This window comes from Aquarana catesbeiana, linkage group LG02 (assembly GCF_042186555.1).
Source record: "Aquarana catesbeiana isolate 2022-GZ linkage group LG02, ASM4218655v1, whole genome shotgun sequence".
NCBI lineage: Eukaryota > Metazoa > Chordata > Amphibia > Anura > Ranidae > Aquarana > Aquarana catesbeiana.
In genome coordinates, this window is record NC_133325.1 from 92,634,164 (window position 1) to 92,654,938 (window position 20,775).

A 20,775-nucleotide genomic window follows, 5' to 3' on the forward strand; every position below is an offset into this window, starting at 1 on the left:
ACCTATAAAGTCCACAGGAATGCTCGGCCCCTTGGCCACTGGAGGCGCTGGGAGGATTCAAAGGCCCTGGCTGGGTATTAGCCACAAGCTTTGACAGCTTGTCTAGCTGGTAAGCCTTCAATCTATATGGTGGTGGAGTCACGGTGTTCTTTGAATTGAGAAGATCCTTCACAGGGTGTTCTTATCATTCTCTCCCTGTTGGGAGACACTATTGAAGAGACTTTTATTTTGACTTTTTTACTTTTATTCACATTTTTTATTTAGTATATGTGCTCATCTGTTGGCTTATTCAAAAATGTTCTAATTCACGATATCCACATATTTTTTGGACTATTTGCCTTTGTTTCACCTAATAGGTTATGTGTATTTGTCACTATATAAGATCAATAATTATTACAGTATGTCACTACATTTGGATTTTTGATCACCCTTACCAGCTCATCACTGTAGGGTTTTCACATCTTATGTTTTTGAATTAATTTAGTTGTCTCGTAGGATTATCTGTTCACCACATCATGCTAATTTGTTTACTTCATTTAATAGCGCAACTTAATTTTTTGGCTTTTTACACACACACCTTTACACACTCAGCTCCCCCCCCCCACACACACCTGTACACACTCAGCTCCCCCCCCACACACACCTGCTCACACTCAGCTCCCCACCCCCCCCCCACACACACCTGTACACACTCAGCTCCCCCCACACACACCTGCTCACACTCAGCTGCACCTCCAACCACACACACACACACTTGTACACACTCAGCTCCCCCTCACACACACACCTGTACACAATCAGCCCCCCCCCCACACCTACCTGTACACACTCAGCTCCCCCCCCCACACACACACTTGTACACACTCAGTTCCCCACCCCCCCCACACTCCTACCTGTACACACTCAGCTCCCCCCCCACACACACACACACACCTGTACACACTCAGCTGCCCCTCCAACCACACACACACACCTGTACACACTCAGCTGCCCCTCCAACCACACACACACACACACACACACTTGTACACACTAAGCTCCCCCCCCATACACACACACACACTTGTACACACTCAGCTCCCCCCCACACACACCTACCTGTACACACTCAGCTCCCCCCCACACACCAGTACACACTCAGCTCCCCCCACACACACACACACTTGTACACACTCAGCTGCCCCTCCAACCACACACAAACACTTGTACACACTCAGCTCCCCCCCACACACACACCCACCTACCTGTACACACTCAGCTGCCCCTCCAACCACACACACACTTGTACACACTCAGCTCCCCACCCCCACACACCTGTACACACTCAGCTGCCCCTCCAACCACACACACACACACACACACACACACACACTTGTACACACTCAGCCCCCCCCCCCACACACACACCTGTACACACTCAGCTCCCCCCCACACACACCTACCTGTACACACTCAGCTCCCCCCCAGACACACACCTGTACACACTCAGCTATCCACCCCCACACAAACACCTGTACACAATCAGCTCCCCCCCACACACACACCTACCTGCACACACTCAGCTCCCCCCCCACACACACACCTACTTGTACACACTCAGCTGTCCCTCCAACCACACACACACTTGTACACACTCAGCCCCCCCCCACACACACACACCTGTACACACTCAGCTGCTACCCCCCTGTACACAAACAGCCTCCTGCCTTCACTTGTACTCACAGCCCCCACTTGTAAGGTGGTCTTCCTAGTCCCACTCCCAGGTCCTGTTTCTACATGTCCCTGTGAGACACAAGAGGAGCTGCAATCCACTAGGGGTGCACATGCAGGAAGCAGCCAGAGGTGGCAGTAAAGAGCCCGACTGTGAGCTGAATAACAGAGGAGCAGCCACTGCTGACACGCACAAATACAGAGAGCCAGCCGCAGCTACAGAGCACCCGCCCTGCCTTGTCCTGTCCATGATAGCTGGCCTGACACTCCCCAATGTGTGGCACCAGCCCCCCCACACAACCCATAGGTACGCCACTATACAGTCCGGTCCATAAGTATTGGGACATCAACACAATTCTAATATTTTTGGCTCTATACACCACCACAATGGATTTGAAATGAAACAAACAAGATGTGCTTTAACTGCAGACTTTCAGCTTTAATTTGAGGGTATTTACATCCAAGTCAGGTGAACGGTGTAGGAATTATAATAGTTTGTATATGTGCCTCCCACTTTTTAAGGGACCAAAAGTAATGGGCCAATTGACTGCTCAGCTGTTTCATGGCCAGGTATGTGTGATTCCATCATTATCCCATTTACAAGGAGCAGATAAAAGGTCCAGAGTTCATTTCAAGTGTGCTATTTGCATTTGGAATCTGTTGCTGTCAAGTCTCAATATAAGATCCAAAGAGCTGTCACTATCAGTGAAGCAAGCCATCATTAGGCTGAAAATACAAAACAAACTCATCAGAGAGATAGCAAAAACATTAGGTGTGGCCAAATCAACTGTTTGGAACATCCTTAAAAAGAAAGAACGGACCGGTGAGCTCAGCAACACCAAAAGACCCGGAAGGAAAACAACTGTGGTGGATGACCGAAGAATTCTTTGCCTGGTGAAGAAAACACCCTTCACAACAGTTGGCCAGATCAAGAACACTCTCCAGGAGGTAGGTGTATGTGTATCAAAGTCAACAACCAAGAGAAAAGTTTACCAGAGTGAATACAGAGGGTTCACCACAAGATGTAAACCATTGGTGAGCCTCAAAAACAGGAAGGCCAGATTAGAGTTTGCCAAACAACTAACATCTAAAAAAGCCTTCACAGTTCTGGAACAACATCCTATGGACAGATGATACCAAGATCCAATCGTACCAGAGTGATGGGAAGAGAAGAGTATGGAGAAGGAAAGGAACTGCTCATGATCCAAAGCATACCACCTCATCAGTGAAGCATGGTGGTGGTAGTGTCATGGCGTGGGCATGTATGGCTGCCAATGGAACTGGTTCTCTTGTATTTATTGATGATGTGACTGCTGACAAAAGCAGCAGGATGAATTCTGAAGTGTTTCGGGCAATATTATCTGCTCATATTCAGCAAAATGCTTCAGAACTCACTGGACGACGCTTCACAGTGCAGATGGACAATGACCCAAAGCATACTGTGAAAGTAACCAAAGAGTTTTTTAAGGGAAAGAAGTGGAATGTTATGCAATGGCACAGTCAATCACCTGACCTGAATCCAATTGAGCATGCATTTCACTTGCTGAAGACAAAATTGAAGGGAAAATGCCCCAAGAACAAGCAGGTACTGAAGACAGTTGCAGTTGAGGCCTGGCAGAGCATCACCAGGGATGAAACCCAGCGTCTGGTGATGTCTATGCATTCCAGACTTCAGGCTTTAATTGACTGCAAAGGATTTGCAACCAAGTATTAAAAAGTGAAAGTTTGATGGATGATTGTTAATCTGTCCCATTACTTTTGGTCCCTTAAAAAGTGGGAGGCACATATACAAACTGTTGTAATTCCTACACCGTTCACCTGATTTGGATGTAAATACCCTCAAATTAAAGCTGAAAGTCTACAGTTAAAGCACATCTTGTTCATTTCATTTCAAATCCATTGTGGTGGTGTATAGAGCCAAAAAGATTAGAATTGTGTCGATGTCCCAATGTTTATGGACCTGACTGTATACAGGGCAAGAGTTTAGCTTTAAAGCTGAACACAACCCAGAACATTCTTTCTTCCAACACAAATGAAAACCTATCAACCTGTCAACTTCTATACAACCATCCTGTTGGATTTTAACTGCTTAATCAGCGCTGCAAGCTATAGCCTGCAACTCTGATCAGTGTAATCTGACACTGAGACAGTCTCCACACTGTCAGAATACAATAGCTCAGCTGTATGTAAATGTGTGTATGGGGGAATTGGGTCACTTTTTTCATTTAACCCGCTGATTAAATGACAAAAAAAAAAACTCATCCATGAGCAGCCTTAGTAATAGCAATATGTCGGGTGCGCGCCTTCCTATCTTGGATTAATATGATTAGAGATACCTCTAATCTAAGCTTTATAATGATTACTGCAATAGAAGATAATATTTAATTGTCTGTGAAAAGTTTGCTTTGATTTAATATCTTACCAGGATTAGGCATTCTATCAAATCTCAATTTTTTCCTGTAATAAAGAACATGAACAATATTAACAAGGAAAATCATGTATAACACACCGCAGCTGCATGGCTAAATTGATTATATTTGTCTACATTATATATATATATATATATTTTACACACACACACCAAATTGGCCATAACATTATGACCACCCATCTAATATTGAGTAGGTCTTCTTTTGCTGCCAAAACAGCCCTGACCCATTGAGGCATGGACTGCAAAGTAACAGCCACATGAATTGCAGGACCCAAGGTTTCCCAGCAGAACATTACCTAAAGCATCACACAGCCTCCATCGACTGCATCCTGTGCCATGCCCTCTCCAGGTAAGCAACGCATACGCACCCGGCCATCCACATGATGTAAAAGTAAACGTGATTCATCAGATCAGGCCACCTTCTTCCATTGCTCTGTGGTACAGTTCTGATACAGTTCTGATACTCATGTGTCCATTGTAGGTGCTTTTGGCTGTGGACACAGGTCAGCATGGTCACATTGGCCTTTTTGCGGCTATGCAGCCTCATACACAACAAACTGCGATACACTGTGTGTTCTGACACCTTTCTATCGGAATCAGCATTATGAGCTACAGTAGCATTTCTGTTGGATCGGACAACACGGGCCATTGTTTGCTCCCCACTTGCATCAATGTGCCCTGGCTGCCCATGGCCCTGTCACTGGTTTTCTTTCCTTGGACCACTTTTGGTAGGTCCTGACCACTGCAGACCACTGTCTAGCCATTACAATTTGACCCTTGTCAAAGTTGTTCAAATCCTTACGCTTGCTAATTTTTTTCTGCTTTCAGCACATCAACTTCAAGGGCAACATGTTTACTTGATGATTGATATAATCCACCCACTTTCAGATGCCATTGTAGTGAGATAATTAACGTTATTCCCTTTATTTGTCAATGGTCATAATATTATGGCTGACTGGATACAGATGGAGATAGCTATAGATATATACAGTCACCGGCCACTTTATTAGTACTGGCTTGGACACCCTTTTGCCTTCAGAACTGCCTTTATTCTTTCTGGCATAGATTCAACAAGGTGTTGGAAACATTCCTCAGAGATTTTGGTCCACATTGACATGACAGCATTACACAGTTTCTGCAGATTTGTTGGATTGAGATCTGGTGACTGTGCAGGCCATTCGAGTACAATGACCTTATTGTCATGTTCAAGAAACCAGCGGTGAGATGATTTGAGCTTTGTGACATGGTGCATTATCCTGCTGGAAGGAGCCATCAGAAGATAGGTACACTGTAGTCATAAAGGGATGGACATGGTCAGCAACAATACTCAGGTAGGCCGTGGCATTTAAACAATGTTCAATTGGTACTAAGGGGCCCAAAGCAATGCTGTATCCTGGCCTAGGCCGAAAAGGCCCAGGCCTAGGGCAGCACTTTGCAGGGGGGCAGCATGGAAAGATTTCCCGCCGGCTTGCGCTACACTGTAGCACCAGTCTCATGGGGAGGACTGGGCTGAGAGGCAAATTAGTTTAGCTCCCCCATAAAGTGGCCACACTGCCTCCGGTATGCGGGCGGTTGGCATTCCGCAACTGGGGGAATGCCAACTTCTAACTTTGCCAAGCTTCTAACTTTGACAGTCCTATCATCCTGGACCAAAAACCTTCCTCACTTTGCTATATGTTTTCTGCTGCAATGGTTATTATCTTCTTAGTCCTATTAGATTGTAAGCTCTTCTGAGCAGGGCCCTCTTAATCCTCTTGTATTTTATTGTATTGTATTTTATTGTATTATAACTGTATTGTCTTGCTTTTATATTGTAAAGAGCTGCGTAAACTGTTGGCGCTATATAAATCCTGTATAATAATAATAATATTAATAGTCCTTTCCATAAAATTATCAGAAATTTGTGCTTAAAGTAGAACTATAGGCAACACTTTTTTTTTCATTTTGGATAGAGTAAGGGAGGGTTATAACCCCTGTCAGTTTATTTTTTTACCATCCTTGTCCAATTGCAGAGATTTCCCTTCACTTCCTGCCCCATAGCCAAACAGGAAGTGAGAGGAAATCTATGCAAATTAAGGAAATCCATTGCCCCCCCAGGCCCTCAGAACTAGTGTCCCCACTCGAAAATTGCAGGGCGGGTCTTAAACAGCAAGGGGTGTGGCCCTGACAGAAAGGGGTGGGTCATATTTAAATTAGGGGGTGCACGAGTTTAGTCAGGCCTAGGGCAGCATGAAACCTAATTACACTACTGGCTCAAAGTATGCCAAGAAAATATCTCCCACACCATTACACCACCACCAGCCTGAACCGTTGATACAAGGCAGGATGGATCCATGCTTTCACAATGTTTACGCCAAATTCTGACCCTACCATTTGAATGTCGCAGCTGAAATGGAGACTCATCAGACCAAGCAACGTTTTTCCAATCTTCTATTGTCCAATTTTGCTAAGCCTGTGTCAATTGTAGCCTCAGATTCCTGTTTTTAGCTGACAGGAGTGGCACATGGTGTGGTCTTCTGATGCTGTAGCCCATCTGCTTCAAGGTTAGATGTGTTGTGCATTCAGAGATGGTATTCTGCATACCTTGGTTGTAACGAATAGTTATTTGAGTTACTGTTGCCTTTCTATCATCTCAAACCAGTCTGCCCATTCTCCTCTGACATCAACAAAGCATTTTCCTCCACACAACTGCCGCTCACTGGATATTTTTTCTTTTTTGGACCATTCTCTGGAAACTTGTGTGTGAATATCCCAGTAGATCATCAGTTTTTGAAATACTCAGACCGGGCCGTCTGGCACCAACCATGCCACGTTCAAAGTCACTTAAACCCCATTTCTTCCCCATTCTGATGCTCGGTTTGAACTTCAGCAGGTTGTCTTCACCATGTCTAGATGCCTAAATGCACTGAATTGCTGCCATGTGATTGGCTGCTTAGCAATTGTGTTACCAAGCAATTGAACAGGTGCACCTGATAAAGTGGCCGGTGAGTGTATATGTGTATATACAGTGTGTATATTTTTGTAAATATTTTATTATATCATTTCATGTGAGTGTACCTTGTATAACAGTGTAAATTTGTCCCCTCAAAATAACTCACAGAGCCATTAATGTCTAAACCGCTGACAACAAAAGTGAGTACACCCTAAGAGAGTACACCCTCACTCTCTCATACTGGAAGTTCAACATGGCATTGCATGGCAAAGAACTCTCTGGGGATCTGAAAAAAAGAATTGTTGCTCAACATAAAGATGGCATAGGCTAAAAGAAGATTTCCAAGATCCTGAATGCCAACCTGTACCCGTGGGAGTGGGAGAATATGTTTCTCACCGCCGAAGCTTTGTTGATATATATAGACCACTTTTTGGTTTGGTCCAGGTATATCGATGATGTTTTCGTCATGTGGGATGGCCCTCTGGAACTGTTGTCTCTGTGTCTGGATAGAATGAATAGGAACTATTTCAATTTGACACTCACTATGTCCTCCAGTGAGAGTAGAATTTCCTTCCTTGACGTTGAGATATCTAGAAACAGCGATGGCACCCTCTGCAGCGGTCTGTATCGTAAGGCCACATCTGGCAATACGATATTGCATGCCTCAAGTTTCCATCCACAGACTTTAATAAGATCTATACCTTACAGTCAGTACCTCAGAGTAAGACGCAACTGCACTAATGATGATACTTTTGTAGCAGAGGCCAGCAAATTGCGTGACAGACTGCTGCAGAGGGGCTATTCTCATACTTCGCTTAAGGCCTATAGACATGCCACTTTATGTACTAGGCAGGATCTTTTGTATTCCCACAAACCCCCAGGTCAGGACAATCCCTTGAGAATCATTACCAAATACTGTAACCAGCATGTCGAAATCAGGAAAATTGTTTCCAGATTTTGGCACGTTCTAACAATGGACCCATCTTTGGGCCGTTTAATTCCTGAGGTATCCCTTTTCACTTTCAGGAGAGCTACATCCATTGTCTCAAGACTAGTGAAAAGTGAATTTAAAGGTGACTTGGGCGTCGAGCACTGCAAGTACAGAGGTACATATATGTGTGGCTCTTGCTGCTACTGCAAATATATGTACACAAACAAGAAAACAATTCTGCTTAATGGCAGTGTTTTTAAGCCTAGACATTTTGCAAATTTGGTGTGATCTATATGCTAAGATGCGACTGTGGCTGCTTTTATGTCGACAAGACTAAGCTCCAGTTTTGGAAACAAGCTTACCGACATATCAGGAGCATGCAGACATGTGATCCTGACTTACCCTTGGAAAGACATACCACCCTGGTCCACCGGGGTGTGTTCCCCAAGATCAAATTTTTGATCTGGGATCGTATCCATCCCAATGCAGGAGGTGGTGACTGGAACAAAATTGCGTTGGATTTATACTTTGAGGGCTACACACCCAATTGGACTTAACAATGCGGTTTGCTTTAAGCCCTTTTTAGAGGGCTTTACTTCAGGAGGGATGGAAAAGTAATGATATTGATGGACTCTTTTTTAGAGTCCGATAATGGAATCTATATATTTCTATTCTTATTGAACCAATGTCTCATTTTGTTCCTTTCGTTGGCTCTTTTTGTCCCTGCATACATATATATATAGGCCCTGATTTACTTGATAACTCTTTGCTCTTTCTCCCTCTATTTCCTCTTTATGATATTTTTTCTGTGATTGATGGGCTAAAGTATCTATCTATGTACATTGTTTTGAGCATATGTGGGTCTTGATGCTCTCTTGATGTCAACGCTGTCACATGCATTTTCCACCGCTCTGCCACGACTCAATTTGACTGTGATTTTCCTCCATTTGCATTGGGGTTACTTTATGATTGTGTTTTGTTGCTCGCTGCAGCTACACAATACACAGTTGTCATGTCACCCTATAAAACTAATTAGTATATTATGTTCTTATTCATACATATATTGTTTAATAAAAACATACATTCCCCCCCCCCCCTTTTTTTTTCTTTATATACTGTAGATCTTTTTCTATTATCATCATATCTTGGGCTGGAGAATTTTCACCCATGGAGGTTTTTGGCGAGCAGTCATGACGTGGGCGGAACAGATGGAGGACTTCATGTGACAGCGTTTTCCCCTTTTTTAAACAAATGTGGATACTTCTATGTTTATGCAATTAATCAAAATGTAAGTTATCAAGCATTTACGGTCTTTATTTTGGTCATTTCTGATTGAATGGAGATATTAACTCATTGCTGACCATTTATATTTGACTCTTTTAGATACTATTTTTCCTGTTAAACCCCGATGAAGGAGAATACACTCATCTCCAAAACGCATTGGGTGTAGGATTCTGTAGCCTCAATTTGTATATTCCTGATTTTTTGTATCCATTATCATGTTTTATATTCTATGTATTTTTTATACAAGAAATTTATATGATATTTGTAAATTTCTATTTTTCTTTTGGTAGTGCCTTCAAAAGCCCACCCTAGGGGTTTTCTCTTTTTCATGTTCTATATGGGATGTGGCACACATTTGAAATCTTTCTATATCAGAATCTTCCTTTCACTGAAACTGAGCTGCAGCATGGTGGCCAAGACCATACAGCGGTTTAACAGGACAAGTTCTACTCAGAACAGGCCTCGCCATGGTCGACCAAAGATGTCGAGTGCAAAGGCTCAGCGTCATATCCAGAGGTTGTCTTCGGAAAATAGACGTATGAGTGCTGCCAGCTATGCTGCAGAGGTTGAAGGGGTGGGGGCCGGGGGTCAGCCTGTCAGTGCTCATACCATACGCCGCACACTGCATCAAATTGATCTGCATGGCTGTCATGCCAGAAGGAAGCCTCTTTTAAAGATGATGCACAAAAAGCCCGAAAACAGTTTGCTGAAGACAAGTAGACTAAGGACATAGATTACTGGAACCATGATCTGTGGTCTCATGAGACCAAGATAAACTTATTTGGTTCAGATGGTGTCAAGCGTGTGTGGCAGCAACCAGGTGAAGAGTACAAAGACAAGTGTGTCTTGCCTACAGTCAAGCATTGTGGTGGGAGTGTCATGGTCTGGGGCTGCATGAGTGCTGCCGGCACTGGGGAGCTACAGTTCTTTGAGGAAACAATGAATGCCAACATGTACTGTGACATACTGAAGCAGAGCATGATCCCCTCCCTTTCAGAAACTGGGCTACAGGGCAGTATTCCAACATGATAACGACCCCAAACACACCTCCAAGACGACTACTGCCTTGCTAAAGAAGCTGAGGGTAAAGGTGATGGACTGGCCAAGCATGTCTCCAGACCTAAACCCTATTGAGCATCTGTGGGACATCCTCAAATGGAAAGTGGAGGAGTGCAAGGTCTCTAACATCCACCAGCTCTGTGATGTCCTCATGAAGGAGTGGCAGAGGACTCCAGTGGCAACCTGCAAAGCTCTGGTGAACTCCATGCCCAAGAGGGTTAAGGCAGTTCTGGAAAATAATGGTGGCCACACAAATTATTGACACTTTGGGCACAATTTTGACATTTTCACTTAGGGGTGTACTCACTTTTGTTGCCAGTGGTTTAGACATTAATGGCTGTGTGTTGAGTTATTTTGAGGGGACAGCAAATTTACACTGTTATACAGGCTGTATACTCACTACTTTACATTGTAGCAAAGTGTCATTTCTTCAGTGTTGTCACATGAAAAGATATAATAAAATATTTACAAAAATATAAGGGGTATACTCACTTTTGTGCGAAACTGTATACATACATAGACACACACCCACACATGCATTTTTATTACTGTAATTGTACAAATACGCCACTAGGGCTGATTCACACCTTGGTGTCCTGGTGCTTGTGTTAACAAATGCACATTTTTGTGCATGTTAATGTCTGTTGTGTTAGGGCAGCCTGTTCAAATAAAAGGGCACATGAGACAGAACCACATTGATTGGTTTAGCTCCAGTGCACACTGCTAGCTGACAAATAAGGAATGTAGATTAATCGTTTGCCGACCGTCCCACGTATATGTACTGCAGGGCGGCAGCTCCTGGAGGCGAAATCACGTACCTGATTGGACACAGCGGGAGCTGCTGATCATTCCCAACAGAGGCAGAACAATGGTCTGCCTATGTAAACAAGGCAGATCACAGTTCTGTGACAAGGGAATACAGAGATCATGTGTTTCTGCTAAGCAGGAACACAGATCTCTGTCTTCCCACAGTTAAAGCACCCCCCACACAGTTAGCAAGCACTCCTTAGGGACACAGTTAACCCTTTGATCACAACCTGATGTTCACCCCTTCCCTGCCAGTGTCATTAGTACAGTGACAGTGTATTTTTTGTTAGCACTGATCACTGTATTGGTGTCCCTGGTCCCCAAAAAGTGTCACTTAGTGTCAGATTTGTCTGCCGCAATGTTGCAGTCCCGCTTAAAATCGCTAATCACCACCAATACTAGTAAAAAAATTAAAATTCCATAAATCTATTCCATAGTTTGTAGACACTATAACTTTTGCGCCAACCAATTAATATATGCCTATTGAGTTTTTTTTTTTGCCAAAAATATGTAGCAGAATACATATTGGCCTAAATTAATGAAGAAATTAGATTTTTTACATTTTTTTATTGGATATGTTATATAGCAGAAGGTAAAAAATATTGTTTTTCTTTTTTTCAAAATGTTTTTTTTTTGTTTTTTAGCGCAAAAAAAACCCAGAATTGATCAAATGCCACCAAAAGAAAGCTCTATTTGTGGAAAAAAAAGAACATGAATATTATTTGGTTACAGTGTCGCACGACTGCACAATTGTCTGTTGAAGCAATATAGTGCCGTATCGCAAAAAATGGTTTGGTTATAAAAGGGGGGTAAAACCTTCCGGAGCTGAAGTGGTTAACCTTTTCTCACCACAAACCTGAATCTACAAATTGCAACTGGGAAAGGGTCACATAAATAATTCATCTTGATTTCTGCAGTATGAAAGGGCCTTGGTTTGCTGTAAGTTGGACTGGGCTTATCCTATGTCTATTTTATTTTAGAATTTTTGCTGCCTTCTGTGTTCTTTCCCCTACACCCCCCCAGGCACCTACATCTCCCCAGCCTTTTAGGATATAAACTCTTACCTTGCAGTCTTGTGTTCCATTTCCTTTTTCCTTTTATTCTTGAAAAAAAAAATAAAAAAAGTAAAAAAAAATACAGTTGTTTCAATAAAATGTTTAAAAAACATTTATATTTCTTTAAAACATTTTTTTTATGCGAGGTCCACTTTCACTGTAACTCTGGGAAGGACATTGACAGGATAACGTTAGCACCAACTTTGGAGAAAACAAGAACTGATGGGGCTCAGACCAGGCCAGCGGTGCCAGTGCACACATAATTACTATGTATGAGGAAACTTGCAGTCACACTTGCATAAACTTCGAGTAGACCAAAACCTGTTCATGCAGAGAAAACAAGTATGGAGACACACAATTCACACAACAAGATGTTCAAAAAATGGATATTAAAGGTATATGGGATTTTTAAGGTGCCACAGATACAAAACTATAATAAAAACTTTTTATTATTTGTACAAATATTGATTATAAAACACAGTCAATAGATGCTTCATCATTACAGCCCATATACAATCAATTAGATTTATCCAACTCCCACAGAGGGCATCAAGGCCCCACTTTATGAACAGTCCGAATGTGTTTCAACTATTAAACATCAAGTTTCTTCTTCAGGGTGTTAATGGACTGATACAGTAAGATTAGAGAAGTTAAAATATGAATTTGGGTAGATGTGTTCACCTGATGTCAGCCCCACAATATGAATTAGACAGGGAAAGGAAACCACTAAAGCTGCATATAAAGTTAGATGACTATAACATATGTATATTGTACCATATCCTGCAAAAATGTGGTTATCTTATAATTCTGTTCTAGGGGAGATACCAAGGTCCAAGGAAAGGCTTGACACAGCCCAAGGATCAAATTAACATCAAAATATCAGCCAAGAGAAATAAGCCCAAATTGACCCAGGAATCAATGCTGCATTCTGTCCTCAATTCAGTACAATGCAACCCAGTATATATCCAGAAGCCCAGCAAACACAAAGCTTGTAGACCTCACCTCCATAACATATTTAACTAATGAAACCACCAAGCTACTCATTCACTCCCTCGTTATCTCTTACCTTGACTATTGCAATTCACTTCTCATAGGCCTACCTCTCCATAGGCTATGCCCTCTTCAGTTTATCACAAATTCTGCTGTCGCCAGACACATCTACCTTACCAACCGCTCAGTGTCTGCCAATTGCCCAGCAAAAGAAATTCTAAATACTAACAACAACATACAAAGCTACATCACCAATCTTGTCTCCAAATATCATCCAAACCGTCCTCTCTGCTCCTCCCAAGACGTCCTGCTTTCAAGCATCCTTGTCTCCTCCTCCCATGTTCATCTCCGGGACTTCTCCAGAGCCTCTCCCATCCTCAATCTTTCTGGCTATCTCCTACTCTGGCCATCTTTAGACAATCCCTGAAAACCCTTCTCTTCAGAAATGCAATGTTATATTCCTGTTGTATACTTTGCCCCTACATGGGCTTAAGGCTAGACTTTTGAAACCACTGCTTCCAACCAGCACGCCCATAATCTCTTACCATCCCCTGCATTATATCCACTGTGACCTATTTAGTGATACTAGGGGCCATACTGGACACCCCCTGGTATCATCAAGTTTACCATGCTTTTTAACATTTATTTTCATCTTGAAAGTACACTCAGGCTTTATATGGGCGGGCTGCAGTCTTTACCACCCTTCTGAAAAGTGATCAGTGGTAGATCACTTTTCAGGGATTGGTAGAGATGCAACTTCCAGACATTCAGAAGGTGATCCTGCTGTCTCCTAAAGGCCTGTTTTGGGTTTTTTTTCCCAGACGCAGCTGGGTTTTGTATTGGAATACTACACTGCAACCTTGAGCCAACATTTGGCTTGCGGTTGCAGTATGGTCACATTGACTTCAATGGGTAAGTTTGATAGGTAGCGCCACCTGTCAAACTCAACAAGCTGAGCTAAATTTGCTGCAAAGCAGGCATTATGGCCACAGTATGTGTAAGGCACATTATACACTTTTCTTGTACAATTTTTTTCTTTAGATTTACCAAAACCATATAATATGAGGTCAAACCTAAACACTTTCAATTTGTATGCAATCAAGATGGCCCTTGTACAACATAGTTGAAGGTAAATCTAAAGGAAATCGAATAAGGAAATTATATAACGTATAGGCCAGCTTAAGTTGCGTGTTATCTTTTAGGTGGGCAGTTGGTAAAACCGAAGCTCAACTTCAGGTTTTTAACCACTCCCTTGCTGGTCATGACTTATTGTTTAAAAGGGTTTATCTGAACATAATACAGTGACAAACAAGTACTCGCATTTTTATTTTATTTACCGGCGTTTTGTTTTTACGTGCTTTGTTTGAGCAGCCTGGTGGTATGAACGTTCCAGATGTTTCAGCGCCATTATTCAACTGAGCGTCTGAAAGTAAAAATACACAAACAGTTTTTGTTGTTCAAAAATGCAATTCTGCCTATATAAAAAAATGAAAATGTATACAGCGGATATCAGGGTTCTACTAGATTTTTACACTTCGCACAATGCGGATCATTATCAGTCTCTCTGGTTACCTAGCCAAACACTGATCACAGTTATTAATAAATATAGGCTATCATTGTTTTCTTACATCTTGCAGGATCATTGTTAACAAAGAAATACAGTTTATAAACCCATCCTTATTTCTGAAATACATTTTACTTTCAGAAAGTATGCATGCTATTGGATTACATTTAAAGTGTAAGTTCACCTTTGCAGAAAATCTGTAAGGTGAACTAACACTGGACCCCCAAATCCCCGGATCGGTAAAGCACCGACCCGATGTCTCCTAGCGGGTGATCGCTGGTCTCAAGTACAGTGGGACCGGGGGGGTGGGGGGTCCAGCGTAAGTTCACCTTACAGATTTTCTGTAAAGGTGAACTTACCCTTTAAAATGTCTGTTAAACACAACAACATTATAGTTTTTAACATCATATACACTATATTTCCAAAAGTATTGGGATACCTGCCTTTATACGCACATGAACTTCAATAGTATCCCAGTCTTAGTCCGTAGGGTTCAATAAAGTTCATAAAAACAATTCCAAAAACACAAATAGAGGGGACCAGAATCACCAGCTAATGTATTTCATGCTCACTTAGTGCTTACTCATAGCTTAGATGGTCCCTGCACCTGGTCAGTGGAGCCGGAGATTGGAGACTGACCTACAGTGGTGTTCATACACATTCCTGACACTTTTCTCATTCCACATGGACACAGAGAAACAAACCACTATTTCTTCAAAAGAACAAAAGCTAGGAATTGGCAACAAAGTTTATTAAAATCTCTGCAAAGTTCATTCTCTCCAAAAATGTGGAGTTATTTTCTAGGGCCCCTTTCACATGGGTTTTCTAATCTAATCTGCCTGTCAGTTTTTCAGGTGGCCCTGATCAGAAGCTCCATGCAGCTATATGGAGCTTGTGTCTGTTTACATTCACCGACCGCCAAGTCCATCTGTGTTCGGGAAACCCCCCCAAAAAAAACAGTTTTTCCATAAATAACTGTGACGTATCAAAAGTAGTCTGATGTCAATTGGCACAAGTTTGTTTACATCGGGCTGGCAATAATACCATCACAGGTCCTCCAGTCCTGTTTCAAAATACGAACACAAACTGAATAGGTGCGTATGTCACAAAACTGACATCTGTCCTGTTTAGTTCAGATTCAGGAGGGAATCTGTTTCAGATATCCTGCTAAATGGAGAGCAGCACCATGTGTGAAATTACTCTAAAGATCACATGTTCAGCAGTTTCTTCAACCTAATAGAGAATTTACTTGAAAGCCTGGACAAAATATTAACCTCTGTCCACCTTTGCACATTAGTACACAGACTGAAAGAGGAATGGGCAGAACTAATCAGGCACTGCTGCAACGCACGCATGCTGGTAGAAAACATGCTGACAGAAGCGAGCAGAGCTTAATACTTATCACTGTACCTTCATTTTCCAGTTAGCAGGCTGCAGGCATAGTGGAGACACCACTCTATCCCGTAAAGCCCAATTTCTGATTAAATCAAACAATTTCCCAGCACAAAAAGGTAGCTCTAGCCACAACACATGGTGTCCCTCCCCAGACCAACTGCTCCGAGGTTCAGTGGGGTCCTTTTCTGGGCAAGGGTCATTTAACCCACCTCCTGCAGAGAATGGAGCCCAGGACCATTGTGAACACATATGTGAACACTGCAGAAAATAATTGCCATGTGATTACTAGTGTGCGATCTTTGCAGAATTCAGGATAATCCCCCAGGGAGGACATATGAGGAGGAAAAGGACCCTACATGCCACATGACTGAACCAAAAACACCTGCAAAAAAGCTATGTATGCAAAATGAAAATAATCCTGGGAGTGATAACAGAAGGGCAATGTTTAATAACTACTTGAGTACTACTCTACCGTATATACGAGGTGTGTCTAAAAAGTTTGGTGAATAGTATCAGAAAACAAACAAGACAGAAGATATAAACAAATTGCCTTTCTTCGCCTTCAAAATAATCACCATCCTTCACAACACACTATTGGCAACGTTCATAAAGCTTCTGGAAACTGTCAGCAAAGGCCTCTTTAGGAATTGATCGCAGAATCTCTGTCACACATTTTTAGATTGCCACCATGTCTTGACCTTGGACTTTTGCTGGCAACTCTTTTTGGGTTGTGTGGAAGACAGTGAACAGCATTCCATCGATTGCCGATTGGATTCCGAAACAAACTGGTAGCACTAGGTCTCATCCCCTGTGACGATGGTTTAAAAAAAGGATGGATCCTGGTCACATATGGTAATGAAATCTCCAGAGGTTTTCATCTGTTGTGTTTTTTTCTTGTCTATCAGCTTGTGTGGCACAAACCGGGAACAGATCTTCTGCTTACCCAATTCTTCACTGACGATCATCAATCGTAGAGTCAGTTGCCGATCTCATGCCAGAATTTGTCACACTTGCTCATTCATGTCTGGGGCTCTGCATGTTGATGGCCCACCCAAACATGGCTCATCCTCAGTCATTTCTTTCCCGTCACAAATGCGTTTGAACCAAACAAATTAAAGTTAAACAAATTTTCTGCTCACATCTTCTGTCCTGTGCACTTGCACCATCATTTCATGCATCTCTGTCGCCATTTTCCCCAATTTGTAGCAGAACTTGATGTTCACTCGTTGCCCCATTGCACTGTGACCCTACCTCTCACGCTGACTACCTTTGACTGCCCGCAGAGGGTTTACCCTGACGGTCACATGTGCTTCACGGCAGGTGGCACTTCTCGACATATCTCTGGATAGCTATGTGCATGCATGCGTGACTGGCCCATGTTGCCGTTGAGATATCAGACCATTCACCAAACTTTTTAGACACACCTCGTATACTCCATCATTACTAGGCCATTTTTCAATCATGCATATCTGTACCTAAATTCAATTTACATTATTTTTAGACAGATAGGCACTCTTTTGATGGTATTTAATAACTACTGTTTTTTTATTTTTAATATATAAAAGAAAAGACAATAAATTGGGAATTTCTTACATTTACCTTTCATTTCTTTACCTTTAAAAAAAGGGCTAAAGTTTTGTAAACCCTGGAGGTATTTACATTTCTATGGCTCTGCTTCACAGCGAACACAAGTTACAAAGCCAATCTGACTGGCTCTGTACATTGTGCCTATGATCTGAGCTGTCCAAACACAGCTCAGGTCACAGTTGGGAATGAGGTGCATTGGTGGTCCATGCATGTTTTCTGGCACACTGTTTATAAACTTACTTACCTTTTGCAAATTGATCTTTTCTTGCATGTTTATAACAATAGGCACTGTAAAGAGTAAAAAAGTACTTGATTAACAAATCATTTATATAAATGCCAGTTTAGAATAGGGGAAGCTAATATGAGCATAAATGAGCCTGGACTATTCCAGCCATCTAAAGCTTTCTGTTCAAAACGTTATAGTGGTTCTAAAGGCTGAAGGTTTTTTACCTTCGGGCATTCTATGAAGGTAAAAAAACCTTCTGTGTGCAGCTGCCCCCCATCCCCCCTCCCAATACCTACCCATCTCGATCCAGCAATGTGCACGAGAGCAGCTGCTCTCACCCTTCTCATTGGTTCAGACACAGCAGCAGAAGCCATTGGCCCCTGCTGCTGTCAATCACAGCCAAAAAGGAGGGAGTGGAGGGTGGGGCCAAGCCCAGTTCTGTATGTCAGTGGACACACAGAGCGGGGCTCAGGAGTGAGCATACACGAGTGCTCCTATAGCAAATGCCTTGCTATGGGAGCACTCAGCAGGGGGAGCCCAAAGCGCTGGCAGAAGACCTGAAAAGAAGCGGATTGAGGCTGCTCTGTGCAAAAATATTACACAGAGCAGGTAAGTATTTACGTATTTGTTTTTTTTTTTTTCCTTTAGTATCACTTTACGACACTTGTACTACAAACAAGGTCTGTTTATTAAAGTATTTTTTTTTCTTGAACCAGCGGCGGTGTGCAAATACTAAACACAAAAAAAGTGCATGTTCCAAAACACACAAAAAAGCGCACTTAAAGTGATTGCAAAGTCTTGCTTTTTTAAAAGAAAAATAACAAACATGTTATACTTACCTTCTCTGTGTAGTTGGTTTTGCACAGAGCAGCCTGGATCCTCCTCTTCGCTGCTTCTGGCTCCTGCCTCCTGACGAGTGTCCCCATAGACCAGAAGCTTGCTATGGGGCACCCAAGCTGAGTCAGAGCTCCATGTATCCATTCAGACATGGAGCCCTGACCTGGCCTGCCTTCTCTCTCTCGATTGGCTAACTGACTGATTGACAGACATTGGAGGAAAGTCTCAGATGGCCGAGGAAATCGTGGACACCTCTGAAGAGAGATGGGGCTCAAGGTATGTATTAGGGGGTGCTGGGGGAGGCTGCTACACACAGAAGTTTTTTTTTTATCTTAATGCATAGAATGCATTAAGATAAAAAACCTTTTGCTTTTACAACTCCTTTAAGGAAGTGTCTTTAGTCCACCTCCCGAAGAAGTAGGACTCTATCCTGACCCCCTGGGGTGCAAGGCTTCTAACAGGGGCAAGGCTCAACTTGGATCTCCTAAGCAAAACGCCTCAAGATCATCCAAGGCCAACCAACGAGTACTAGGTGAGGGGCTCCCCCAAACAGAGACCACCCCAGTTCATGGGAGGAAGAAAATTAATGGCCACACATTTGCTCCCTAGATTTCAAGGTAGGCCTGAGGACCCCCACCTTCCATCCTAGTGAGAAAAAGAAACACAAACAAAAGTGAAGAAAAAATAAATTATACAAATAAGTTACAGTACAGGTGCATAAGCTGGGCTCTGTGGCCTGGTAACAAAAATTGCCCCGGACTTATCCAAAAGGCCTAGCCCAAAGAGGCACAGTGCAGAAAAAAAAGCTTAAATGCTTTGGCCATATGCTCTCACAATGGGTTTCCCATACTCAAATAATACTAGGGCCACTTCTGGGACGTCAAACTCCCAGTGGGCACTGACACCGTGGGCTCTTTGCCTTTCCAGCTCATGGTCAGACCAGGTAGACCCATTTAAATCAGGAGGCACTGGGCCCCTCCAGTCATCCTGGGGGAATTACTCCTGTGATCCACATCCCATGGACGAGTGAAAGAAAATCTAAAATTTTGGGTTATCCCCAGAAAGTGGGAAACCTATTAACAAAAAGGTATGCAGGAAAAAGACACACCCCTGTCACACCCCAATTGCATGGAGAATTAATACACAAAAAATGATTGTTTTAACCCACAAGTGTTCTTTTTTTACCACTTCTATTTCTTTTTTCTGACTTCTGAAGCATACAGTTGCAATCATTTAAAACTTGAATGAAATGTTAGCACAGTAAAACACAATATGAGAAATAAATATTGCATTTTATACAGGTATATACATCAGACAAAATGGACAAATGAGGATGAAAGAGGGATAGAGAGACTTCCAAAAGAGGGACATTTCCTCCAGAATAGGGACAATTTAGAGCTATGATAATGGACGGGAAATCTTTCAATGAAGTTGCTAGTTCTGGTGACAACCAGAGATTCCCTCACTTTGGAGGGATTTCCTCTCACTTCCTGTTGTGGCTATGGACAGAAAGTAAAGGGAAATCTTCCCAATGGTACACAGATGGGAATAAAAGAACCTGGCTGGGGTTATAACCCTCCCTCTACTCTGAGTTTTGCTTTTAGTTTGCTACTTTAACTTTAGACTCCCTCCCCCATGGCAAAATTCTGCAAAAAAAAAATTAACAAATACAGTGATCTATCCCTTAGCTTCCATACTGCAGGGGGTGACTTATCACTTCCTCAAAATCCTGCTGAATAACATATAGTTCATAGTAGATCTTTGGCGACCAGGTTCTTGTCTCTTGATGTGAATATGGTCTTTGACACCCTGTCTTGGCCTTATCTAATAACAGTCCTCATTCTTGTGCTGGGTGTTGACATTATTTGACTCCCCCCAGGCTAAAGTCAAGTACTATGGCTTTGAATCATCTCTCTTCCCTATCAGGAGGGGAACAAGGCAAGGGTGTCCACTCTCCCCACTTTTAT

General features: G+C 42.5%; 1 protein-coding gene across 3 annotated transcripts in view; it reads right to left on the bottom strand.

Annotated features, from left to right (window-relative positions):
• Positions 1 to 20,775, bottom strand: part of LOC141127055 (uncharacterized) — a 174,829-nt gene that overhangs the window by 130,840 nt on the left and 23,214 nt on the right. For all 3 annotated transcript variants that reach the window (XM_073613198.1, XM_073613197.1, XM_073613196.1), the window contains exons 4-7: positions 17,990 to 18,033; positions 14,537 to 14,622; positions 12,219 to 12,256; positions 4,133 to 4,167 (exon numbers count right to left, since the gene is read on the bottom strand). In XM_073613198.1, the coding sequence (XP_073469299.1) occupies positions 4,133 to 4,167; positions 12,219 to 12,256; positions 14,537 to 14,622; positions 17,990 to 18,033 (203 nt within the window). The remainder of the gene's footprint in view (positions 1 to 4,132; positions 4,168 to 12,218; positions 12,257 to 14,536; positions 14,623 to 17,989; positions 18,034 to 20,775) is intronic.